This window comes from Chrysemys picta, chromosome 23, assembly GCF_011386835.1.
Source record: "Chrysemys picta bellii isolate R12L10 chromosome 23, ASM1138683v2, whole genome shotgun sequence".
In the NCBI taxonomy this organism is placed as follows: domain Eukaryota; kingdom Metazoa; phylum Chordata; order Testudines; family Emydidae; genus Chrysemys; species Chrysemys picta.
Window position 1 is genome coordinate 1,939,903 of NC_088813.1, and position 27,637 is coordinate 1,967,539.

General features: G+C 46.7%; 1 protein-coding gene across 13 annotated transcripts in view; it reads left to right on the top strand.

The window, feature by feature from the left end:
* EYA3 (EYA transcriptional coactivator and phosphatase 3) overlaps nucleotides 1-27,637 on the top strand; it is a 132,090-nt gene that overhangs the window by 87,169 nt on the left and 17,284 nt on the right. For 12 of the 13 annotated variants that reach the window (XM_008172922.4, XM_042861691.2, XM_042861690.2 and 9 more), the window contains 7 exons: nucleotides 1,523-1,608; nucleotides 2,969-3,152; nucleotides 7,565-7,704; nucleotides 11,036-11,119; nucleotides 19,733-19,822; nucleotides 22,826-22,884; nucleotides 25,678-25,838. In XM_008172922.4, the coding sequence (XP_008171144.2) occupies nucleotides 1,523-1,608; nucleotides 2,969-3,152; nucleotides 7,565-7,704; nucleotides 11,036-11,119; nucleotides 19,733-19,822; nucleotides 22,826-22,884; nucleotides 25,678-25,838 (804 nt within the window). The remainder of the gene's footprint in view (nucleotides 1-1,522; nucleotides 1,609-2,968; nucleotides 3,153-7,564; nucleotides 7,705-11,035; nucleotides 11,120-19,732; nucleotides 19,823-22,825; nucleotides 22,885-25,677; nucleotides 25,839-27,637) is intronic. The other variant, XM_042861693.2, reaches the window with a different exon arrangement.

The following is a 27,637-nucleotide window of genomic DNA, read 5'->3' on the forward strand; positions in this document are numbered from 1 at the left end:
GTTTTGAGAAAGGGCATCTTCTAAATGTGCTAAACTCCTCTTTCTGTGGGGCTTCCTCTTCAGGATGGCATTCCTGCACCAATGGTGTCTTTAGAGAAGAGAGAATTACCTCACTGTCATTCTGCGTTTCTTGAGATGCCATCTTGGAGGGTTCTCTCTCACCTCTCTGAGGGAAGGTCACCTTTCTTGGGTATTTTTTTCTTGCACCGGGATTTTCCTTTTTCTCTAAGGCACATCTTGGATCAGTTTTTCTTTTCGGGAGCTTCAACTCCTACTAAATTGAAGGAACTGACTGGAATCCTCAAAGGGCAGCATCTAGACTCACCAGGAGGCAGCATGCGATGACCAGGAAGGGCCTGGTGTGAGTTCTTCCCTTCCGCTGCCTCCCTCAAGGATGGGAAAACACCAAACCATTGAAGAGCCTGGGTTGTTTTCCAGTCTCGTGCTGAGATTCCTCCACAGGTGGTATCTGTAGAAAATGATTATTTTTTTTATGGCAGGAGATAAGATGGATGATACTGTGCAGTTTCCACAAAGATTTCTTTACAGTCTGTGCTACCAGGAACCTTTGTTTTTATGGAGTTTGGGCAGGCATGACGGAGGCATAATGGCATTCTCTGATTGCACCTAATGTGTACGTTTGGATTTCACTGGACGTGTCATTTTGGGTTTCGGCCGCCTGAGACCCAAAGCAGACCGCAGTCTAATCTGACTATTCTGCTACTTGAAAACCATAAATGCTCTAATTTACATCCCTCCCCAAAGGGAGGCGCCTCCAGGGCTTCAGGTGAACTAAAATTGGCTGAAAATGCAACCCTTCTATAGATCGGGTTGCTAAGCATCTCAAAATATTTGTACTAGTAAAATTGTATCTGTAAGTGCATGGTCTGTCTCACAGAGCTGCTGTCAACAGTAATCTCAAGGGACCTGTTCCAGAAAATACTTGTAATTTCACATGGATTTCAAAGGTTAAATACCAACAGTTTCTCAGTATGAAGTAGCTTTATATGTAATGATTTAAATGGGTTTTAGTATTTCCTGAAGTTGTTGAATTCAGTGGGATCAAATATTTTAAGGCCTCATCCACAATGTTGGATAAAAATGTTATCAGAACTAATTTAAATGCTATTCAGATCCCTTACTGTTAGTATTGATTTATTTGTTTTCATCTGTTGTAACAAATACAGACAAATACATCTTGTGTTCTGGTCTTTGTTGTCCCAAAATTTGAAATACAAATTAATAGAAAAACACATGACATTAACCTAATTAGCACTATTTGCATGGCAGGAATGGAGGGGGCAAGGCCTTATGAAAAGTGTGATATAGCATATTATAAAAACATAGTTTTAAAACATTACGCTCCATCCCTACTGTCCTGGCAAACTCTGTTTAAGCTATTAGTTAGTGTAGTTAGGACTAGAAATGTGACTGCTTCACAGTTACAATAGGTCTTCTCCCTTTTACATTATTAAAATATATTAACATATGGTCATTCTTTGATTTATTTATTTTTTTACAGCATCAACTACCAATGCTAGCTCAGTCTCCACGTCCTCGACTGTTGTCAATATTTCAACACCAGCTGTAGCCAGCATCTCGCACCAGGTAAAACATCTTGCTAGCTTTTCTTCTCTCTGGCACATCTGGTGTAGCTTTTATTTTCAAATATTCTGACATCACAGTAGTTGGAGTGTAACTGTTTATTCATTTTTTTTTTAAGTACTTGAGTATTTTAAGGCTAAATATTTGTCACCACTTTAAATGGTCCCCAGAGCTTGTTCACTGCAGCATTTTCTTGCCAATGGGGACACCTAGTTGGGGCATGAAGTAAATTCAAAATTTTGTTGTTGGGCACTGGATTTACAGAGAGCAAGTTCACTGTGTGTGGAGAATTACTTCTGTGGTTAAAGTACAGGGCTGGGAGTCAGTAGATAGCTGAGATAGCTCAGTGGTTTGAGCATTGGCCTGCTAAACCCAGGGTTGTGAGTTCAATCCTTGAGGGGGCCACTTAGGGATCTGGGGCAAAAATCTGTCTGGGGATTGGTCCTGCTTTGAGCAGGGGGTTGGACTAGATGACTTCCTGAGGTCCCTTCTAGCCCTGATATTCTATGATTCTGTGATTCTCCTGACCACCACAGATTTCCTTTGGGACCTTGAGCAAGTCACTTCACTTCCTTGTACCTCAGTTTCCCACCCTGTCAATTTAGAGAGAAGTGAGGGTCAGTAACCATAAAGCACTTGGAGATCCCTGTGTGGCAGGCACTACAGAAGTGTAAGTAGCATAACTATGATTAGCTTAGGGCTTATCTACACTTATAACACTACAACAGCACAGCTGGAGCGCTTCAGCGTAGACGCTACCTACACCACTGAGAGGAGGTCTTCTGGTAGTGTAGGGAATCCACCTCCACAAGCAGGAGTAGCTAGGTCAATGGAAGAATTCTTCTGTCTACACAGTGACTTAGGTCAACTGAACTACGCTGCTTAGGGGGGTAGATTTTGAACAGCCCTGATCGACGTAGTTATGCAAACCTAATTTTCAAGTGTAGAATTCTACAGCGAAGAATATAGTCACACAGCTTTTTAAACCCTTCTCAGTCTCCCTCAGCAAGGAAAGGGGAAGGGGATGCATCCAAAGAGTCTGACAAGATGGTGAGCAGAGAGGGAGAACCCTTCTGATATAGTTGGAATTTAAAAACCATTCATTAGCAGGCAACACTATTTCTTCTCCCTCCGTAAGTTTGGAGTGGGCGATCCTGTCTGCCTACTTGCTCTTTTCCCCTTGGGGACCAGCTCTTTCTGCCGTAGAGCGCTCTCACGGTGCTGGGGGCCAAAGCAGAGAGAGCCTGAACTTTTGCTGGCGCTTCTCTGTCCCAAAGGCATTCTAGCCCAGCAGCCCATTTGGTTTTCAGTGTTTTCTGAGGAACAGCCTTTTCCTACCTTATTTGATCCTTTCTTTGAATAGGAATATCCTACCTACACAATTCTTGGCCAAAGCCAATACCAGCCATGCTACCCAAGTTCTGGCTTCGGGGTTATAGCGCCAGCAGATAGCAGCCTGGAGAGTACCATGTTAGCAACCACCACATATCCAATTGAAAAAGCAAATGCCATGGTGCCTACGCGGACGGCGCATAGACATTTATCTGGTAAGTGCTGCAGCTTTAGTAGGGTGGATTTCAGACCCCCTCTGTTATACAGCACGCTGGCGGGCCTAGCAGGGAGTGCAATTCAGAAGTGTAATGAGGGGCATCGTTGTGTGTTGATGTGTGCAGCGCATATTCCGTCCATTTTCAGGGAAGGATTTTTGCCATTTTGTTTCTCCTTTGGGCCTAAAATATCTGGTTTCCTGACCCATTCTTTATCCTATGCTCCCACTACACACCCTTCAGTATGATGTGGAAGACTGTGGAGGTCATATGGTTATAGGTGCCATCTGCGTTAAACTTCTGCAGTCTCTGGTGGCTGCTGTCAGGTGGGAATTAAAGATCCCTTGGAACACTTCAAATAAAAGTTAAAGATAATTTTGGGGGAATGGCCAACATTCCCTCTCTCAATAACATGCTCTCATGTATGAGCTAGTGCAGCTGTGTCACTGCACTGCGGGCATCTAACTCAGTGTTGTGCAAAGCATCTGGGATTCCTTAGCTCTGAAAGTCTCTGCATGAGAACAAGTTCTTTCCCAGCATTGCTCATGAAATTCTTCCCTTGCCTTCCTCCAATCCTCTTTGTCATATTAACTGGCACTGATGAAGGCAGCTCTGCTTGTTGCCTGTTCCCCCATGGTGACATCCATTTTTCACAGTGCTTCTGAAGCAACTTTCTTCTTCCAGTGAGGGGAAACAAACGTGTGCTAAGTAAAGACTCCTTTCCGAGTGGATCAAGTTTCACACAGTTCCTCTAGCTCTAAGCGATACCCAGAGCCATCCCATTAGTTGTTTCTAAGGCCCTTCAGGGAAGGGAAATGAAAGTTAAACCAGGCTCTGCAGAGGAAGGGGAGCTGACATTTTCTTTTCTAAATTAGCAGATGTTTTGCCCCTCTCTACTCTGATAGACCCAACTTCCCCGTGATGACCACTTCCCTTAGCTATGGTAGGATGAGCTGGTGAAAGTTAGGGTTGGGAAGGTTATGAGGAGAGATCCTGAGGGAAAAAGACACACTCACTTTGCACTTATATTTATGGGCTGAGCTTGAGGCCTTACGCTCAATTTGATGGTATTTCCCTGTCTGTCTGTCACAGGATAACTTCTGAATGCCCTGTCCAATTAATTCCAAATTTCAGCAAATGTTCTAGGTATCAGTGTGCACCCTGTTGTGTTGGGGGGGAAATTGGAAAACCAGGAAGGGGAAAATGGGGGATACATGGAGCCGTTACCGTGTGTTTAGCACAGCCACAGCTTCATGTACCTGTGCAATTGGCTGTAGATCAAAGAACTGACAGATTACACCGATGAGTATCTTCCAGCATAACAGTACCCTGCATATAATCTCTGCCCCCCCCAATAGAGTGTAATGTGTTAACACCCTGAATTACTTTACTCCCAGACAGAAAGAAGAGAAATAATAATGATGAATAAAGGTGGGGGGTCATACAGAGCCATGGTTGGGGGTGAGAAGAATGGGGGCATGCACAGTGCCCCTGACATGAGGGGGAAAAGGGGATAGCAGAAAATCCCAGTGGGGAAAAGAATGGGGGACCTTGGTATGGGAGTAAGGGGGATTCGAACACCTTGGGAATAGGGGACCCTAGCTGGGAGGGGGACCCTGGTATCAAGGAAAATGGGGTACACACAGGGCAAAGCTACTGACATAGTAGGCAGAATGGGGAATCCTGGAATGAAGAGAGGAAGAAATGGTGGCCCCTGGCCTGAGGTAGAAGGGGGAATGGATTGCACACAGCCCCTGACTTGGGGGTTAATGGGGGACCCTGGTATAGAGGGAGGAGGAAATGGGGGCACACAGAGCCCCTGGTATGAGGGGTGTGTGGGAGAGTTGCTGGGAGTCCTTAAAGTAGAGGGGGATGGGAGGGTGGCCCACAGGGGGCTGATGGAGGGATACAGTAAGCCCCTGGTGGGTGCAATGAACTCAGCCTTCACAAGCTATGAAGCGTCTTATCCCCTAGTATGTGTCACAGTCTCACACAGAGATTTCATATGTAGAGGGATAGGGTTGCCAACCTCCAGAATTGTCCTGGAATCTCCAGAAATTAAAGAAACATCTTTAATTAAAGATTGTCATGTGATGAAACCTTCAAGAATACGTCCAAACGAAATTGGCAGCCCTGTCAGAGGATGTGAAAGCACTTTACAAAACCCACATTGTACAGCTGGGAAAATGAGGCACCAAGAGAGGAAGGATGTTTTAAAAACAGAGAAAAGCTGTAAGAATAATTCAAGGCCTAGAAAACCTGCCTTGCTGCGAGTGGTGAAGGAGCTCAACCTGTTCATCTTATCACTCATCTATAAATATTTACAGGGACAAGATTTCTGATTGTAGCAGGCTCTTTAATCTAGCATTCAAAGGCATAACAAGATCCAGTGGCTGGGAGTTGGCCAGCAAAGTTCACCTGGAACTAAGATGTACTTTTTTTTTTAATAGTGAGTGTAATTAACCATTGAAACCGATTGCTAAGCAATGCAGTAAATTCTCCATCATTTGGACTCTTTAAATCAAGATCAGATGTCCTTCTAAAAGAAATGCCCTAATTTAACTACAACTCATTGGCCTTCATGCTGGAATTGTTGGGTGAAATTTCCTCATTGATCTGAGGTAGAAACCAGGAAAAGAGAAATTCCAGAAAGCACTTTGTATATAAATGTCTTTGTGTGTCCCGTTAATTTCCCCAGTCTTTTGTCAGGTATTTTAGTTAAAAGATGCAGCAAATGTAGCCGAGAAGGATTTAACTGTCGGTCTAAAGCTGTTTTCCTGTTGGCTGGCTGACCTTTTTTGCTGATGTCATGTCATGATTCAACTCACAATAGTGCGTGATTGGGACCTCATCACCAAAAAGCCCACATCCCTTTCTTACAGGGGTAGAGACGGCTCTATTACTTCCTGAGCCCCTCACAGTAGGATTGAGGGGGCAGTGGTGGTTTCCCTTTTGATGTGCCACTGTGGGAGGAGTGTTAAGCCAGAGCCTGGCTAGGCTGCTTGGCAAAGGCTGAGAAAGTTGTGGGGCCGAGTTTAACTAGCTGCTGCTTAAAAAAACCTGATTTTAGATTTAGGGCTCCCAGTTCAGTAGCTTAAAATACTTTAAAGAGGGAAATTAATGCCTACCATTGCACCTCACCTGTTAGACCTGCTGCCTTTTCGGCAGGGTCTCTTGGCCCTTCAGCAACAGTTAACTAAACAGGGGTGGTTTAATACTCCCTGTTGAGTCTCTCCTATTTCACACTGCATTGAAAGTGGTACAAGGTACTAACTGCTGGGGGATGGGCAGTGAGGAAAGGCATCCAACTAGCCCAGGAACCTGGGGGAAACGAGATGTTAGATGAACTAACTTAATAATAAGTGTACTCTAAAATGGGTCAGAATCCTTTCCAAGAGAACTCTTTCTCAGGGCTCAGGGTCTTGCAGGAACCCTCTACAAATATTGAGTTACCATTTTTTAAATTAAATTTAAATAGAAGTAGCTCTAATAGCAGTAAGGCAGAGGAGGGTTTTATTCTTGGTACAATTCTTAGGTGGCTGGAGGAACTCTGCCATTGATCTTGTACCTTACCCAGCTAACAGCATTCATTTCTGGGTATGTCTACACCAGGGGTAGGCAACCTATGGCACGCAAGCTGATTTTCAGTGGCACTCACACTGCCCGGGTCCTGGCCACCGGTCTGGGGGGCTCTGCATTTTAATTTAATTTTAAATTAAGCTTCTTAAACATTGTAAAAACCTTATTTACTTTACATACAACAATAGTTTTGTTATATATTATAGACTTATAGAAAGACACCTTCTAAAAACATTAAAATGTATTACTGGCACACGAAACCTTAAATTAAAGTGAATAAATGAAGACTTGGCACATCACTTCTGAAAGGTTGCCGACCCCTGGTCTACGCTATTTAAAAAAAAAAAAAAAATCTATGGCACAAATCTCAGAGCCCAGGGCAACTAACACAGGCTTGGGCTGTGGGGGTAAAAATTGCAGTGTCGACTCTGGCTGGAGCCCAGGCTCTGAGGCCCTCCCATCGTGGGGTCTCAGACCCTGGGTTGCAGCCCAAGCGTCTACATTCAATTTTTAGCCCCATATCTCAAGCCCCACAAACCTGAGACACCTGATCTGGGCCAGCACTGTAGATGTACCGTCTGACTGTGCCCCCATCATGGCTTACTGCTGAATTGACTGGGGAGATGGGTGTGTATTGACATGACTGGACAGAAAAACTATGCATTTGCTCTATGTAGGTATTCAACTGCTGGTGCCTCAGTGAGGTGCAATAACATCTCATGTGTCCTGACTCTGATATATGGCCAAGAGCTGTCAGGAGGAGAGGTGTGTTGGGACTGGGTGCTTATTTTGTATGATCATGAGATGGGAACAGTGTTGTGTGTTTCTTCTAGGAGATCCATCCACAAGTCCATCTTTGCCAAGAGCAACAGCCAGTAAAGAGTTAGATGAGCAGACTAGGAAAAACATGGCTGGGAAAAACAGGGGCAAGAGGAAAGCAGATGCCTCCTCCCCTCAGGACAGTGAACTGGAAGTAAGTGAACAGTCTGGTTTTCTGATTAGTCGTTTTGGAAGAGCAGTCATGCCAGCGTGTTTCCCTTCCCCTTTCTGGCAGGGGAAAGGGGCTGGGATAATTGGGTAAAAAACAGGAGGCGCACTGGAAGTCCAGAAATGCCGCTCTCTAACCAGAGGCACAAAATTAAGACACTGTTGATGGAGCTCGATAAAAGAGCGGTGGGCCATTCCTATAGGGGACACTCCACCTAACCACAAAGTGGGTGACAGAGCAAGCTTGGCCTGATGAACTTCATCCTAGGGTACTTAAGGAACTAGCTGAAGCTATCTTGGAACTGTTAGCAATTATCTTTGAGAACTCCTGGAGGACAGGTGAGGTTGCAGGGGACTGGAGAAGGGCAAACCTTAGTACCTAACTTTAAAAAGGGAAGCAACGAGGATGTGGGGAATTATAGACCAGTCAGCCTAACTTTGGTACCTGGGAAAATATTGGAACAAATTATAGAATCATAGAATCATAGAATATCAGAGTTGGAAGGGACCTCAAGAGGTCATCTAGTCCAACCCCCTGCTCAAAGCAGGACCAATTCCCAGCTAAATCATCCCAGCCAGGGCTTTGTCAAGCCGGGCCTTAAAAACCTCCAAGGAAGGAGACTCCACCACCTCCCTAGGTAACGCATTCCAGTGTTTCACCACCCTCCTAGTGAAATAGTTTTTCCTGATATCCAACCTGGACCTCCCCCACTGCAACTTGAGACCATTGCTCCTTGTTCTGTCATCTGCCACCACTGAGAACAGCCGAGCTCCATCCTCTTTGGAACCCCCCTTCAGGTAGTTGAAGGCTGCTATCAAATCCCCCCTCATTCTTCTCTTCTGGAGACTAAACAATCCCAGTTCCCTCAGCCTCTCCTCATAAGTCATGTGCTCCAGACCCCTAATCATTTTTGTTGCCCTCCGCTGGACTCTTTCCAATTTTTCCACATCCTTCTTGTAGTGTGGGGCCCAAAACTGGACACAGTATTCCAGATGAGGCCTCACCAATGTCGAATAAAGGGGAACGATCACGTTCCTCGATCTGCTGGCAATGCCCCTACTTATACAGCCCCAAATGCCGTTAGCCTTCTTGGCAACAAGAGCACACTGTTGACTCATATCCAGCTTCTCGTCCACTGTGACCCCAGAACTGCTACCTAGCCATTCGGTCCCTAGTCTGTAGCAGTGCATGGGATTCTTCCGTCCTAAGTGCAGGACTCTGCACTTGTCCTTGTTGAACCTCATCAGGTTTTTTTCGGCCCAATCCTCTAATTTGTCTAGGTCCCTCTGTATCCGATCCCTACCCTCTAGTGTATCTACCACGCCTCCTAGTTTAGTGTCATCTGCAAACTTGCTGAGAGTGCAGTCCACACCATCCTCCAGATCATTAATAAAGATATTAAACAAAACCGGCCCCAGGACCGACCCTTGGGGCACTCCGCTTGAAACCGGCTGCCAACTAGACATGGAGCCATTGATCACTACCCGTTGAGCCCGACGATCTAGCCAGCTTTCTATCCACCTTACAGTCCATTCATCCAGCCCATACTTCTTTAACTTGGCGGCAAGAATACTGTGGGAGACCGTATCAAAAGCTTTGCTAAAGTCAAGGAATAACACATCCACTGCTTTCCCCTCATCCACAGAGCCAGTTATCTCATCATAGAAGGCAATTAGGTTAGTCAGGCACGACTTCCCCTTCGTGAATCCATGCTGACTGTTCCTGATCACTTTCCTCTCCTCTAAATGTTTCATAATTGATTCCTTGAGGACCTGCTCAATTATTAAGCAATCCTTTTGTAAGGATTAAGCAATCCTTTTGTAAGCACCTAGAGGATAATAAGGTTATAAGGAATGGCCAGCTTGGATTTTTCAAGAACAAATTATACCAATCCAACCTAATTTCCTTCATTGTTAGAGTTACTGGTCTCGTGATTAAGGAGGAAGCAATGGATATGATATATCTTGCTTTTTAGTAACCTTTTGACAGAGTCCCACACAACATTCTCATAAGCAAACTCATGAAATGTAGTCTAGATGAAATTACTTTAAGGTGGGTGCACGGCTGGTTGAAAGACTAGTCGGAGTACGTATCAATGGTTTGCTGTGAGACTGGTAGGGTGTGTCAAATCAGGTCCCGCGGGGATCTGTCCTGGGTGTGGTACTGTTCAATATTTCATTAATGACTTGGATAATGGAGAGTATGCTTATAAAATTTGTGGACGATGCCAAGTTGGGAGGGGTTCCAAGCGCTTTAAAGGACAGGATTAGAATTCAATACAATATTTCAGAACTGTACTGAATTCCACCTTGTTGATTTCAGACAAAACTAGTGCCAAGTTATATACTTAAAAAGCAAAAATCAAATGCACAGCTCAAAATGGGGAATAACTGCTAAAAAGAATCTAGGAGTTCTAGTGGATCACAAATCGAATATGAGTCAACAATGTGAGGCAGTTGGTACCATGCTAGGGAGTGTTAGCAGAAGGTGTTGTATGTATGAAAAATCCACACCCCTGAGAGATGTAGCTATGCCAACCTAATCCCTGGTGTAGACACTGCTAGGTCAACAGTAGAATTCTTTCATTGATCTTGCTACTGCTTCTCGGGGAGGTAGATTAACTACTTCGCTGTAGTGAGTGTCCGCACTGAAGTGCTACAGCAGCTCAGCTGCACCATGTGGCTTTTTACATGTATACATATCATCGGACACAGAAGGTAATTGTCCCGCTCTACTCGGCACAGGTGAGGCCTCAGCTGGAGTGCAGTGTCCAGTTCTGGGTACCGCACTTTAAGGAAGATCTGGATAAATTGAAGAGAGTCCAAGAGGAGAGCAATAAAAATGATGAAAAAGCTGACAGTGAGGAAAAGCTGGACATGTTTAGTCTTGAGAGAAGAAGACTGAGGGAGAACTGATAAGTCTTTAAATATGTTAAAAGCTGTTATAATAAGGATGAGGATCAATTATTCTCTATGTCCATTGGCGGTAGAACAAGAAGTAATGGGCTTAATCTGCAGCAAGAGGGATTTAGGTTAGATATAGGGAAAACTTTTTAACTATAAGGGTAGTTAAGCTCTGAAGCAGGCTTCCAATGGAGGTTGTGGAATCCCTGTCATTGGAGGTTTTTAAGAACAAATCAGACAAACACCTGTAAGGGATGGTCTTGGTTTACTTGGTCCTGCCTCGGTGCAGGGGGTTGGACTTGATGACTTCTCGAGGTCCCTTTCAGCCCCACGTTTCTATGATTTTTCTGTTTGCTGCAGCATGGTAGTTGGAATATCCCAAGATTAACCTCCTTTTGTAATTCCTTTCCCAGCGAGTGTTTCTATGGGACTTGGATGAGACCATCATCATTTTCCATTCCCTTCTCACAGGGTCGTACGCCCAGAAATATGGAAAGGTAATATTGTCTTACCTCTTTCTCAGAGGTAAGATCATAAATGTTATCAATAAGTATACATTAATTGTAGGTGAAAGAAGTAGAAAATGCATACTCCTTCTTCGAGTGATGGTCCTGTTGTATTCCACTGAGGGTTATATGCATGCCTTTCCTTTCCTACCCGCACCCAGGAAGTCAGACTTCTCTGTGCCTTAAGAAGCACCTCATGGAGGTTGCCATGGGACCGCAATTGGATCCTGGCTGGGGAACCCTCACCTGCCCCCATACATTGGCCTGAGCAATCCAGGAGTGCACCTCCTGCTGTGGAGTCCCAGTCCAGTTCTGCCTGTACCAGCACTATGGACCCGATGCTGGGGCCTAGCCATGAAACACAGAAGCATGCGCATAAGCATGGCAGTAAGTCTTCCTCCAGATCCAAGAAAGATGCTACACTGCCGTGAGTTCTGGCCATGGTGGAGCCCACAAGAGTGACAAGAAGTCACATCGTTCGCCAGATCCACCAATCCCGGTTCCTGAACCACGCATCCCTCCTGCAATGGCTTCGCTGGCGCAGCGTGAATTGTCTGTCCTGAGGCAGGTACCCTTACTGGCCCTGGTTCCGTCCGTGAACCAGGTGCCGTTGAAGCCAGGGAGAATTGGATGTGCTCTTGGGCCTCACAAACTTATCCTAGAATGGATAAGGTCTCCGTGTGTTCTGGTCCATTCACCTGCTAAGAGGACCCCCTCTCCTACATCAGATCTGCCTCCTTCTGGTCATGTTCCTACAGCATACCCTATTCCATCGGCACCCCCATTCATTTAAGACTCTGGTTCCTCTGAGTCTGAGGATTCATATGCTACCTATGGTCCACCACTTTCTCTTCTTTCTATGAAGGTCACTTGCCTGGTGACTATCACCGCTGCAAGAAGAGTTGGCAAACTGGGAGCCATGATGGCAAACCCCCCTTTCACCACTTTTCATAAGGATATAATTTTGCTGCACTTGCATCCTAAATTTCTACCAAAAGTGGTTTCCCGCTTCTACTTCAATCAACCTATACATTTGCCAGCCTTCTTTCCCAAACCACACACCTCAAATGAGGAACGGCAGCTTCACTCTCTCAATGTCCATAGGACCCATGCCTTTTACCTACAGAGGATGAAGCCCTTCTGGAAGTCTCCTAGACTGTTAGTTGCCATAGTGGAGAGAATTAAAGGCCAGACCATCTCCACCCAGAGAATCTCAAAGTGGGTCTCAGGATGTGTTACGCTCTGCTATCAATTATCGGAACAGTCCCCACCAGGTGGGATATGGGCCCATTCCACAAGAGCACAAGCATCAACTACCTCCATACTCCACAACGTGTCCCTTGCAGACATGTAAGGTGGCCACATAGATTTCGGTACACACCTTTTCTTCTCATTATGCTTTAGTTCACAATTCTGCAATGGACACCTCATTCAGTGCAGTAGTCCGCCATTCCACGGTTCTCCATCATCTTCCTTGCACACTCCTACTACATAGGTACTGCTTGTTAATCACCTTCAGTGGAATACAATAAGGACCATCACTTGAAGAAGAAGAAGAAGAAGAAGAAGAAGAAGTGGAGGTTACTTACCTGTAACTGGAGGTTCTTCTTTGAGTGATTGCTCATGTGCATTCCAGTAGGTATGTGCACGCTCCGCATGCACGATAGCTGGAAAGCTTTTCCCCTAGTGGTACCTGTTGGGTCAGCTGTGGAGACCCCTAGAGTGGCGCCTTCATGGCTGTGTATATATGTCCCTGCCAACCCACCGCCTGCTCAGTTCATTCTTACCGCCCATGACGGTCATTGGAACAGCTCAGTCTCTTGTTTCTGCAAGTGCCTTACTTAGTGGTTCCTTTGTTTTTCCATGTAAATAGTTCAATAGTTGTTAGTTAGTTAATAGTGTAGGTTAGTTTAGCTTACTTTGGGGGGTTTCCCCCCTGCTCTTCACTCGCCGGGGCTTGCCTCGGTCTTGGGTTTAAGGCGTGCGAGAGGTGTGAAAAACCTATGCGAACAAGTGATCCGCATGCCACCTGTCTAAAGTGCCTCGAGGAGGGTCATCAGACAGATAAGTGTCCTATTTGCAAGAGGGTCAGACCTAGGACTAAGAGGGAGCGTGACTGTTGCCTGAAGCTCCTCCTGATAGAGTCGGCCCTTCAGCCAGAGCCAACACTGGCATCCTTGGTGTACAGTGCACCGGCCTCGGTGCGGGATGTCCCGGCACCGAGGAAGGACTCCGCCAGGGAGCACCGGCACTGCTCCCCAGCCCGCAAGGCCAGTGCCATGTGGTGGCACCGTTCACAGTCCCCGGTGCCACATAAGAAAAAGAAACCAGAAAGGGGATGTTCCCCTGCCAGGAAGCCGAGGAGAGATTCCAGTGGGGTGCGTCCTTTGGTGGGACACCCGTGGTCTGGTCCCCAAGAACCGGCGCCGTTGTCTCCGGTGAGAACAGACTCTCCTAACCGGGACGATTTGGAGGACAAGCTTGACCTCCCCTCCATTCTGGACACATAGGAGGCGGCTCGAGACCTCATTGCCATGATGGTGCAGTACCCGGCTTCGCAAACTCAGGCAATGCCAGTAGCACCAGTGACGGCATTGACTGTGGCATCGTGCCTGGCACCCCAGACAACTCCGACACCCGTCACAGCACCGATGGTGGCACCGCCGTTGATTCATCATTGGGGGAAGCCCATGATGTTACGGCGCCGATCTCCATCTCCCCGGTCCCGCTCCCTGGCACTGTCAGGCTCTGCTCCCCCATGGTCGGGTACAGAGTACTCGTCAGAGTCAGACGCAGAATTGTCTGTGTCCTGATGCAGCCACCACCGTTCCCGGTCCCGGCACCGATCCCAGCACCATAGGCGAGCGGAACAACCGGCACTGGCCATCACTTGGCCACCCCAGTGGCAGGGCCGAGTGCAGTGGCCTTTTTGGGCCTACCACCAGGCTCAAGGTCAGGGATCTAGGCCGGTATCGGTGGTATCGGCCCCCCATGCCCCTCCATCAGTGACGTCGATGGCATGCTACACCCCTAGGGCCCCTGAGGACCCAGCACGGGACATGGCTGTTGAGTGGCCACATACAATCACAGCCCCATCTCCACCGACGTCAGTGGCACCTGATTCTCCGGTCGTGGGCCGCTCCAAGGTACTTGGGAACTAGAGAACCTGAGGGGCAGGAAGACCCCGTCCCGGGAACCAATTCCTCTTCCTCACCGGACGAGGTGGTGGCGGGCACCTCCACCACTCTACCACCAATGGACACCAAAGGCCACCAGGACCTCCTTAGGAGGATGGAAGTTAACCTCAACTTCTAGGCAGAGGAGGTTATGGAGGATTCAGATCCGATGGTGGACATCCTCACTCCCGAGGGTCCTTCTAGGGTCCCCTCATAAGGACAATTCAGAATACCATGAAGGTGCTCTGGGAAACCCCGGCCTCTATACCACTAATGGCTAAAGGGGTCAAGAGACGCTACTTTGTGCCGCAAAACGGCTATGAGCACCTTTTTACCCACCCCCAACCGGGGACTTTGGTGGTTGATGCGGCAAACCGCAAGGAGTGACAAGGACAACCAGGTCCCGCACCTAAGTCACGTGACGCCAAGAAACTGGATCTCTTTGGCCGTAAAGACTATTCAACTGGTGGGCTCCAGCTTCACGTAGCAAATCAGCAGGCAGAACTTAGCCGATAGCTTTTAATTCTTGAGCTTGTTGGCTAAGTTTCAGGAGTTAATCCCAGCTGACTCGTGCAAGGAGTTTGGTGTGCTCCTTGAGGAGGGTAGAGTAGTATCTCGGACTGCTCTCCAGGCAGCCCTGGACATGGCAGACTCTGCGGCTTGAACCATGGCCACCGCAATAGCAATGAGGCACAGTGCATGGCTACAGGTTTTGGGTATCCCGCCAGAGGTCCAGAACACTATACAGGACCTCCCATTTGACTGAGGGCCGGTTCACCCAAAATACGGACACACGCCTGTGCAGCCTGAAGGACTCTCGGGCGACTCTGGAGTCTCTGGGCCTACACACCCCAGCGCCTCAGAGAAAGCCCTTTAGACCTCAGCCCCCGTCCCGCCTCTACCCGGGGCCTCCTTGGCAAGATCCCCCTTGGAGGAGGGGCAGAAATAATAGGAGGTGCCCACCTCAGTCCTCCTCAGGCCAAGGCCAGGGTTCAGCCAAACAACCCCCTGACCTCAAGCCCAACTTTTGAAGATGCGCCCGAGGCTGGTGCACCAGTTGCCATCTTTTATCCCTTCCCCCCCTTGTGAATCAATTCTCTCGCTTCTACCGCGCTTGGTCTCAGATCACGTCAGACCGCTGGGTCCTCAGCATGGTGGGGGCAGGATATTCTATCCAATTCTGTTCCCTCCCGCCCTCCCAACCCCCTTTCTCGTTCCTCTTCAGGGACCCCTCTCACGAGCAACTCCTTTTACAAGAGGTGCAATTGCTCCTCGCTCTACGGGCAATAGAGGAGGTTCCTCAGGAATTATGGGGCAAGGGGGTCTACTCCTGGTATTTCCTCATCCTCCAAGGCCAAGGGTGGGCGTTGGCCTACCCTGGACCTATGAGACCTCAACACATTCATAAAGGTGAAGTTTTGCATGGTCTCTCTGGCCTCCATCATTCCCTCCTTGGATCCGGGAGACTGGTACGCCGCCCTCAACTTGAAGGATGCATACTTTCACATTGCTATTATCCCAGCCCACAGACGCTTTCTCAGATTCATGGTCAGTGGCCGGCACTACCAGTTCAGGGTACTCCCATTTGGCCTGTCAATGGCCCCCCGGGTGTTCACCAAGTGTATGGCAGTAGTGGCGGCCTTCTTCCGCAAGCGCCAGGTGCAGGTATTCCCGTATCTGCATGACTGGCTCATCAAGGCCGAGTCCCAAGCACAGGTAGCAGAGCACATGTCCGTGGCCTGGGCTACGTTTCACAGGCTGGGACTTGTATTGAACGAGCCCAAGTCCACACTGACCCACACACAAAGGATAGAGTTCATCGGCGCTCTCTTGGACTCCACGCACATGAGGGCGTGCCTTCTGGAACCGCATTACAAAGCGCTCACAGACATTATCCAGACCCTTCTCCACTTCCCCACAACCATGGTCAGAAATTGTACGAGACTATTGGGGCACCTGGCGGCCTGTACATACGTGGTACAGCACGCCAGGCTGTGCCTGCGGCCCCTCCAGGCATGGAAGGCGCAGGTGCACAGGCAGGGCAGGGACCCATTGGACTCAATAGTGACCCTCCCACCTCGCATTCTCTACTCTCTCCACTGGTGGCTGCAACCACAGATGGTTTGTGCGGGTGTACCCTTTGCAAAACCCCAACCCACGCTTTCCTTGGTTATGGATGCCTTAGCGCTCAGTTGGGGAGCGCATCTGGGCAATACCAGAACCCAAGGCCTCTGGTCCCATGCAGAGAGATCACTGCACATCAACGTGAGGGAGCTGAGGGCGGTTCGCCTGGCAAGCCAGGCGTTTCAGGCTCGTCTTCAGGGCATGTGCATATCAGTGATCATGGACAATACTGCAGCGATGTTCTATATAAACAAATGGGAATGCTCACTCCTCTCCCCTCTGTCAGGAAGTCCTCACGCTGTAGGACTTCTGTATCGCCCACTCCATACACCTGCAGGCGTCATACCTTCCGGGGGCGCAGAAGGAGCTGGCAGACCGCCTCAGCCGCTCGTTCCATGGCCACGAGTAGTCCCTCAGACTGGACATTGCTCACTCAATTTTCCACAGGTAGGGCTCTCCCCACATGGACCTCTTTGCAATGCAGAGCAACAGGAAGTGCCAGAGATTCTGCTCCTTCCTGAACCACAGCCGAGGCTCCACCGCGGACACCTTTCACTTATCATGAACGGGTCAGCTGCTGTACGCGTTCCTGCCATTCCCCCTCATACACAGAATGCGCCTCAAGACTCGTCAGGACAGGGCTTCCCTGATCCTCATAGTGCCAGCGTGGCCTCGCCAGCACTGGTTCACCATGTTACTGAACCTCTCAGTGGACGGACCAGTAGCGCTCCCTCTCTCTCCGATCCTAATCACGCAGGACCACGGCTGTCTACATTACCCCAACCTGGAGTCCCTCCACCTCATGGTGTGGAAACTCCATGGCTGAATCCTCTTGAGCTTCAGTGCTCATACTCAGTGAGGGAGGTCCTGTTGGGAAGTAGGAAACCCTCCACATGAGCCATTTACCTGGCTAAGTGGAAGCATTTCTCCATTTGGTCTCGACAAAGGGGAACTGAGCCACAATCAGCCCCAATTCTCCTTATTTTGGACTATCTTTTATATCTCAAACACCAGGGGTTAGCAATATCATCCCTGCGGGTACACCTTGCGGCCATTTCGGCCTTTCACCCGGGAACGGCGGATGGGTCAGTGTTCGGTAACCCCATGGTGGGCAGGTTTCTTAAGGGCCTGGACAGACTTTATCCTCCAGTATGTCAGCCTGTTCCCCCCTGGGCCTCAGCCTGGTCCTATCCTCGCTCATGGGGCCCCCCTTTGAGCCCCTGGCTACCTGCCCTCTTTCCTCCCTTTCCTGGAAGGTGGCTTTTCTGGTGGCTATAACTTCCACTGGAAGGGTATCCGAACTCAGGGCACTGACCTCTGAACTGCCTCATACGGTATTTTATAAAGACAAGGTGCAGCTACGCCCCCCCACCCTGCATTCCTGCCTAAGGTTGTCTACCAGTTTCATGTGAACCAGGATATATTCTTACCTGTGTTCTTTCCTAAACCCCATGCCACTAACAGGGAGCACATGTTCCATTCCTTGGACGTTAGATGTGCCTTAACATGTTACATTGAACGCACAAAGCCGTTTCGTAAGTCACCGCAGCTCTTTATTGCTATCGCAGAAAGAATGAGGAGGCTCCCGATCTCGTCCAAGCACATCTCATCATGGATCACATCCTGTATCAGGACTTGCTATGACCTGGCCAAAGTTCCAGCCCCTCCGATTACGGCGCACTCTACCAGAGCGCAGGTGGTGTCCGCAGCTTTTCTGGCGCAGGTCCCTATCCAGGACATCTGCAAGGTGGCGACCTGGTCTTCAGTTCACACCTTCACTTCCCACTATGCCATCACCCAGCAGTCGAGGGATGATACTGGGTTGGTAGGGCATCCTACGCTCAGTGATTAGGTGAACTCCGACCCCTCCCCCAGGGTAACTGCTTGGAAGTCGCCTATTGGAATGCACATGAGCAATCACTCGAAGAAGAAAAAAACGGTTACTTACCTCTCGTAACTTGTTCTTCGAGATGTGTTGCTCATGTCCATTCCAAATCCCACCCGCCTCCCCACTGTCAGAGTATTCTGGCAAGAAGGAACTGAGCAGGCAGCGGGTCGGCAGGGACATGTATACAGCGCCACGAAGGCGCCACTCTAGGGGTCTCCATAGCTGACCCGACAGGTACCGCTAGGGGAAAAGCTTTCCGGCGATCATGCACGCGGTGTGCTCACACACCTATTGGCATGGACATGAGCAACACATCTCGAAGAACAACAGTTACGAGAGGTAACCGTTTTTTCTTTGAGATGTGTGGTTCCTATCTGTATTCCAATTCCACCCTCTTTCCCCTCTGCGGTGGAGAAGGAACTGGAGACGCAGTTGGTCCGCTCTGCCCTTTGTCGCCTCAGGCGAAACCACGAGGCAATGCAGAGGCACTTGCACAGACTGATGGACACTACTATTTTGAAAAGCTCCGGCTCTGGGCGCATGGCACATGCGCATAACCCTCAGAGGAATACAGATAGGGACCACGCATCTTGAAGAACTGCCAGTTTACAGGTAAGTAACCTCCCCTTTTATTTGAACAAAGGGGTAACCACTTCAAAGAAGAGAATACTAGATCAAGTACCTACAGAGCTAGGAGGTGAAGACTGCAAACACATTCATTTTAATTAAGTACAAGGCTATGAATTGATGTATTTTTGAAGTGCAGATGCTGGCAGAAATTAAGGATCATGCCCTGTGTAATTTCAGCCCCTTTGTGCTGAGATCATATAATAACTTTAATCATTTGGAGGTTTCATTTGTCAAATATTTTAAGTGCTTAAATGTAAACTAAAAATAAAAATATTTGTTTTACATTTTAAAAATATGTCAGTATTACAGCTGCTATATAATTTTCAAAATAAATGAGCAAAGCACATTAAGCTTGCTTTTTTATTGTGTGGTCACTTTCTTGCTAACTCCAGTAATTAACAAAGCATGTCCCTGGCATTAGTATGAATAAGTGAAGTTCCAATATAGAGTGAAGATAAACAGAGCCTCTCCGAAACATACTGAACAATCACAAATAATTTTTCTGTTTTGCTGCTGGAAGTATGTCTGTCCAAACCGTAGAGCGCTGGAGTTTGATTTGTTTTGCTTTGATACTTTACTAGAATCTGGCTTTTCTTCAAGTGCCCACAATATTTTTGGAATATTACAATCCATACAATTGAATGGTATGAAAAAAAAAATCCCCATGCCAGCACATTCTAGCCTTGGGATCCAGTGGGAATCCTGTGAAACTTCATTGGCAAGAGGTTTATCTCTATTTTAGTACAGAACCAGGGCAAAAAAAATTTTTCCTGTCTTGTTTTCCAGGACCCAACTCTAGTGATTGGTTCAGGTCTGACAATGGAGGAGATGATTTTTGAAGTGGCCGACACACACTTATTTTTCAATGACTTAGAGGTATGTGCCAGTTGTTTGTTCCGGAACCTAAACATCAGAAACTTCCTGATGAGAATACTATTTCTAATGACAAACACAAATGTGAAGCAGAACTTAATATGAAAATCTAATAGCATCTACCAGAACTAAAGCTGTACAGGAACAAAGCTGATTTGTGAGCCAAGATCATACAAAATGGAATGTACTCTGTCAATCAGCTTGCTGTAATTGACAAATACAGAAATGCTGTTGAGGTGTGTAAGGCCTCGCTTTACTCAGCCAATCATAATCATTCATTATAAATTAGAATATTATATATAATAAATATGGCTTACCCCAAGGAGGTGTGGAAGTACTTCAGATTCTGCAAATAAATGGTTGGGAATAGAAATCAGATCTTACTGACGTCTAGTCCCTTACTATAAATTCTAGTCTACATTGCCCCTGAGAATACAGTTCTATTTTTAAAAAATAACACTATAGCTGCTGGGTTTAGATCAGGAACCATGAGCTATTACATGTGTGAGCATCTCAGTGTACTCCACAATTGCTTTTAAAAATGCAAAGATTAGAAAAATTAAAAATATTTCATTAGTGTTTTCAAAAACGTATTTTTTTGTTAATTTTCTGCTGGCCCTGTTCGGCTTTGAGCTTTACAAAGAAAGTCAAGTTATGTCACCATTCCAGCTCATGATGCTTATCAGGTCTCCTCCGCACAGTGCAGTCTGGATGGTCTGAGATGGTAAAGCCCAAAATACAGTCTCTCTTGCTGGCAACTCAGTGTTCCAAGGTAGAAGGAGCTACGTAAATGATTTTGCCTTGACATTTATAAGCGATTGCTTAATCTTGGCTGCATTAACCTGAATTTGATACAAGTGTAAACATGTTCTATGATGTTACTACTGTAGGAAATGCACTTTGGGCTAATTAAAGGCATTGAAGTGAGGATTTTGAATTGACTATAATCTCCCTATTGCCACCTGTCACAGTTTCCGACGTTACTGCACTTCTGACTCTTTTGTAGACTCTTTGCTGGCATCCCACTTAACTGATGGGTAGAGTCTGAGACATTTCTCAGGGCAGAGTCCTGTGAGTTTCTCCCTCTAGACTGGGGATTTCAGCTGCAATTTCTCCTGCAGTTCACTGTGGTTGTCCCAGCACGTCTGAATTTAGATCAGCACCTGCAGCTCTACTGTCTCTGAGGCAATTGACTAGCCAGCCTTCATAAAGCAAAGTATTTATTCAGAACAAAAGTATTACAGAAAAAATGTATCTTAAATACAGTCAGCAATTCACCTACAATATTCAAATGGCCAGACAGGTAGGTAGATATCTGTTACCTCCTGCCTGAAAGGAGAAAGGAGCATGTCGCAGCTCTCTCACATCCTGGTGACCTGCCTTAACTTCAAGACTTTTAAGAACATAATTTTTAGTATAGATACATAATGCCTTAAATATTATCTGTACACACATTTCACTATGATTATTAAGAATCATATCTCACATGCCACCCTCTGGTGAACTATTATGCAGATCTCTGATCCAGGGGATCCCTGTAAAACCCCTGCACTCTCTGTGCCCTCTGCCAGTTGGCACCAAGGGGTCCATGGGTCCCAATTCCCATCAACAACAATGCGAGCTCTGCACTCAGGTTTGTGTCCTGCACTATATTCAAAGTTTCCCCTGGTCCCTTGGTGGTGTCTGTTCTGGGCTCTTTCTCCAGTTCCTCATGTTTGCTACCACTGGTTCAGCTCAAATGGGCAGAGCGATGTTGGGATCAGTAGTTTAGACGGGGCTCCAGGCAGCCACCAGTGTTTTAACTAGACCGAGCCAATGACTGATTTGTTTGTTTGGTGTCCAAACAGAAACATCATAAAAAACAAAATAAAAAGGTTAGTTTCAAACCAAAACTGATTTTTCTCTGTTTTTCTCAACGAAACAAAAAAACAAGAAAAAAATTCATTTGGCTCAAACAAATGTTTTGAATGTCAATTCGAACCAACATTTTATTTGAAATGTTGATTTGAAACAATGTCAAATTGATGTATTTTTAAATTTTCAAAATTTGTTTTCAGGTTTGGGGTTGCTTTTTTTGGCTGAAACTGTTCAGACTGAACAGAGATGCTGGATTTATGGCTGCTTATAACAATCTGTAACCCACTAACCCCTTCTTTGTGTCCTATAACTGCAGAGGTGTAATGGGCCACTCTACCTTGAATTGTCCCTTACAATAGGTACTAACTACTTATGCTGAACAATCTGTTCCACCTTGCATGTAGCTATGATGCTCGGAGTACCTCCCCCAGACCTGAAGAAGAGCTCTGTGGGTATGTCTACGCTGCACTAGACACCTGTGCCAGCTGGCTTGGGTTGGGACTGTGTGGCAGTTTAATTGCAGTGTAGACTTCCAGGCTCTGGCTGCAGCCCAAGCTCTAGGACCCTCCCACCTCGCAGGGTCCTAGAGCCTGTGCTCCAGCCCAAGCCCAGAAGTCTACACTGTAGTAAACAGCCCGACAACCCAAACCCTGTGAGCCTGAGTCAGCTGGCATGAGCCAGTTGTGGGTTTCTAACAGCAGCATAGACATGCTGTGTGGGGCTCACAGTTGGTCCACCTCACTCACTTTGTCACTCTAAATGAGCATCAGAAGTTCAGTCAGGGTAAACTCCGACAATTTCAATTATTTGTTCAAATGTTCTGAACCTTTGAGTCGCAAACCTGAATTGAAATGTCATGGGAGCAAACTCTGTCCAGACATTTCTGGTACTTTAAGTTCCAGTCTTGGCCAGAACCTGCAAGTGCAGAGGTGCTGAGGAATGAAATCTGAAATGTGAGAGGCGAAGATAACTGAAGTTCTTTGAACCTCAGAAAGGTTCGTTTTGGGAGACAGGATGGAAGATTTCATCTAAACCAGTTTGCTAATCCTATTGGGTAATCTAAGATTTGTACATATACAACCAGCCAATTTCTGTTCTATCAGTGCATTCCTCAGCTACAGCAATCTGTGGGTCTTTTGTCTTCAACAGGAATGTGACCAGGTGCATGTAGAAGATGTTGCATCAGATGACAATGGACAAGACTTAAGGTGGTATATTCAAGATGTGTGTGGAGTGAGCACCTGGTTTAATGCTTCTCTGTTTGAGAGATTTACTACAAGAAAGGCTGTGGGGGAAGGGGAAGCTTCTTAGCCAAACAATCCAGCATAACCACTTGTGTGCTCAGTTGTACTATCTGGTGGTTGAAACAGGCTCAAAGTCTGAGATCTTGCCCTCTGAAAGTCCTGCCAGAGTCTTTGACATGACACCGTGCAGCTGTGACCTAGGGTGAATGGTTGACACAAGCTAGAAAGGCCTTCTAGATCATTTTGGCCAGCACAGGCTTACTCCTTTGTTTGTGGTTCTCACAGTTTATCATAGAGGGGCCATCTCCCAATCTAAGCTTCCCACTTTCCCTGGGCCAACTCTACACTTTGATTCAAAGTAAAGCAATATTAGAACAGTATTGAGGAGACAAGATGGGTGCAGCTGTTTGGGTTGTATCTGTGCTTCTCCTTATGGGAGGGGAGGTGGCGGTGGTCCTTGGCATCTCATTTCTTCTCCCTGGCAGGGGTGTCCTTCACACTTGCTAGGCCTGAATCTCCTCCCATACAGGCAGCTCTGCTCTCGCCAGACCATTCTGCAGTCAGGTTTTGGACTGGCTGCTGCCCCTCCATATATGATGGTCTTTGCAAATTGGCTTGATTGAATTTACACCAAAGAAACTGTCCACAAAGAGATGAAGCAGCCATAGAGGGTTCAGAAAGTGTTTTCCCCCCTCTCCCAGTTTACCCAGATTGGGATAGTGAGAGCAAGTGCACAGTGCTGAGAGAAACGAAAGACAAATTTCTAAAATTTCAGCTATTCACATGGAAACTGGTCAGCTGGGATAGGGTTTAGCAAAGCAGCCTCTTGACCCCTTACACAAAGGGTTTAGAGCACACAAGAGGAGAGGCTTTTTGTGATCTGGGTTCACATAAAACTCAGGTGTCGGTCTGAGATATAACTATAGTTGGACCATTAATTAAGTGACACCAATATAATTAAGTTAAAATGGTCACAGAAGACTGCAAGGAACTTCAGAGGAACCTAACACAACTAGATGACTGAGCAACATGCTTGCAGATGAACTCGGGTATTGACAAGTTCAGGGAAAAGCACGTTGAAAGGAATAATTTGAACTACTTTGGCTTCCAAATTAACCCTTCAGAAAAAGAGACCAGGCTATGGTTGTGGTCATGTTTGTGAATGCATCGACTCGGTGCAAAAAAGCAAACAAGGTGTGAAGTGTAAACAGGCTAGAGAATACCACTGACAGCATTTATAATGGCATGTCCTTACCTTGGAAATTGTACCCTATCACCTGACAATTGAAAAGGCAGATTCGGTTCCAGTCTATTTAATGGGAGAACTACTGACACATTAGTTTGAGTGTAATACAGTACCAGACAATCTTGGACTGAATTATGAAAAAATTGTCTAAATACCTAGAGGAAAGAATTATGGGTAGTAAGCAGCATGGGCTCAGTAAACCTAGACTGCACTTGACAAATCTGCTGGCCTGAGGGAGACAGGTAACACAGTAAGGGCTGGTCCACACTAACCCCCCACTTCGAACTAAGATACGCAACTTCAGCTACATTATTCACGTAGCTGAAGTCGAAGTATCTTAGTTCGAACTTACCGCGGGTCCACACGCGGAAGGCAGGCTCCCCCGTCGACTCCACGTACTCCTCTCGCGGAGCAGGAGTACCGGCGTCGATGGCGAGCACTTCCGGGATCGATCCCAGAAGATCGATTGCTTACCGCCAGACCCGGAGGTAAGGATAGACGTACCCTAAATGTGACTTAACTAGATTTCAGTGAAACCTTTTTGTATAGAAGCCAATGAAAGCAGGAAGTCAGAAAGCAACTGCAAAGAAAACTGGAACACATTGGCTGAGAGGCAGCAAGATCTTAATGGGGAACCACCAAATGAGGGAGATAGCTAATGGGCTCCTATAGGCAGTCTCTGGCTTGTGCATCTCAATACAATATGATCTGAAGTGCAACGTGAGGTTAGTGAGATGCCCTAAACCAGGAGGGATTCTCAGAGGTAGCTTTTATGTAGTTTAGGTTCTAGATACATATCTGTGAATTTAAACAAATTTATTAGAACTTTTCACTTAAAAAAAAAAAAAATCCAGTGTCTCGAAGCCAGGAAATGTGGCAGTTCGAGCTCAGCAGTGAAAAAGGGAAAGTGACTTATTTAGAAAGCCTTAGTGCAGAAACAAGTGCCATTATGTGTGTGTAGAGAGAGGCATTTCCAGTAAAGCAAAGACCTCTTGACCTGTTCAGACTGTGCTGGGGACGCTGCGTGGAGTGCTTCCTGTCTCCTCAGTTGAGGGTTGAGAAGAATGATGCCAATGAGAGAAGATGAGACCTATGAAAAGAGAGTGATTACAATTGATTACTATGGCCTGGAGGAGAGGTGATTAAAGGGGAATATAATGCTATATAACTGGGAGGTGTTAGCTGAGGGAGGAGAAGACGGTTTCTGTAGTTGAGGGAGTGCAAGAGGAATAATCTCACACTTCAAATGCAACGGTTCAGGTGCAGTAGTGAGACCAGTTGAGCATTGAAGTAAATTGCCCAGTGAGCGCACAGAGTCCCCATCTTCACTGGTGCTGAGGAACAGGCCCGTTTAGTGTAGACAGGTCCTGCCTGCAATGGGGGGAAGGACTGGTGGTCCCAGAGGCTTGATCAGCCATGGTCAGAGAGTGAAACTAGAACACCACCAGTTAGGAGGGTGTCAGCCAGCCTGCTGCTGTAGCTTGTGTAACAGGTTTGTTTTTCTGCTCTAGTAACTACAGTTTCTCCACGGACGGCTTCAGTGGCTCAGGAAGCAACGTAAATAACAGCTCCACCGTAGGGGCACAGGGGGGAGTGGACTGGATGAGAAAACTGGCTTTCCGCTATCGTAGAGTGCGAGAGATCTATGACAAGCACAAAAGCAACGTTGGAGGTGAGTGCAGGCCACACGTGTGTGCACAAGTGCTGGAACCTTGACCACAGGGTGGAGTTTGAGCATCATGCATAAAGCGGGGTTCTTGCTAGAAGCTGTTCCACATTCAGTAACTTTTACTTGTCCTGGTGCTTGGGCATTAGCAAAGTCACGACCCCTTAAGGCAGCATATGGGATCCACCCTTTGGGAGAGCCCAGACCCTTCATTGTTTCCATTTCCTAGCTTCAGGGACATGGCCACTCTTCCGGTGACATGTTTCATCATTTTTATGTGTTGAAAATGCATTGGCCATAAGAACGGCCGTACTGGGTCAGACCAAAGGTACATCTAGCCCAGTATCCTGTCTTCCAACAGTGGCCAATGCCAGGTGCCCCAGAGGAAGTGAACCTAACAGGTAATGATCAAGTGATCTCTCTCCTACCGTCCATCTCCACCCTCTGACAAACAGAGGCTAGGGACACCATTCCTTAGCAATCCTGGCTAATAGCCATTAATGGACTTAACCTCCATGAATTTATCCATTTCTCTTTTAAAACCCTGTTATAGTCCTAGCCTTCACAATCTCCTCAGGCAAGGAGTTCCTGTGTGCTGTGTGAAGAAGAGTTTCCTTTTATTTGTTTTAAACCTGCTACTCATTCATTTCATTTGGTGGCCCCTAGTTCTTACATTATGGGAACAAGTAAATAACTTTTCCTTATTCACTTTCTCCACATCACTCACGATTTTATATACCTCTATCATATCCTCCCTTAGTCCCCTCTTTTCCAAGCTGAAAAGTCCTAGCCTCTTTAATCTCTCCTCATATGGGACCTGTTCCAAACCCCTAATCATTTTAGTTGCCCTTCTCTGAACCTTTTCTAATGGCAATATATCTCTTTTGAGATGAGGAGACTACATCTGTACGCAGTATTCAAGATGTGGGCGTACCATGGATTTATATACGGGCAATAAGATATTCTCTGTCTTATTCTCTATCCCCTTTTTAATGATTCCTAATATCCTGTTTGCTTTTTTGACTGCCGCTGCACACTGTGTGGATGTCTTCAGAGAACTATCCACGATGACTCCAAGATCTTTTTCCTGATTAGTTGTAGCTAAATTCGCCCCCATCATATTGCATGTATAGTTGGGGTTATTTTTCCCAATGTCCATTACTTTATATTTATCCACATTAAATTTCATTTGCCATTTTGTTGCCCAATCACTTAGTTTTGTGAGATCTTTTTGAAGTTCTTCACAGTCTGCTTTGGTCTTAACTATCTTGAGCAGTTTAGTATCATCTGCAAACTTTCCCACCTCACTGTTTACCCCTTTCATTTATGAATAAGTTGAATAGGATTGGTCCTAGCACTGACCCTTGGGGAACACCACTAGTTACCCGTCTCCATTCTGAAAATTTACCATTTATTCCTACCCTTTGTTCCCTGTCATAGAATCATAGAATAGAATATCAGGGTTGGAAGGGACCTCAGGAGGTCATCTAGTCCAACCCCCTGCTCAAAGCAGGACCAATTCCCAACTAAATCATCCCAGCCAGGACTTTGTCAAGCCTGACCTTAAAAACCTCTAAGGAAGGAGATTCCACCACCTCCCTAGGTAACCCATTCCAGTGCTTCACCACCCTCCAAGTGAAAAAGTTTTTCCAAATATCCAACCTAAATCTCCCCCACTGCAACTTGGGACCATTACTCCTTGTTCTATCATCTGGTACCACTGAGAACAGTCTAGATCCATCCTCTTTGGAACCCCCTTTCAGGTAGTTGAAAGCAGCTATCAAATCCTCCCCCCATTCTTCTCT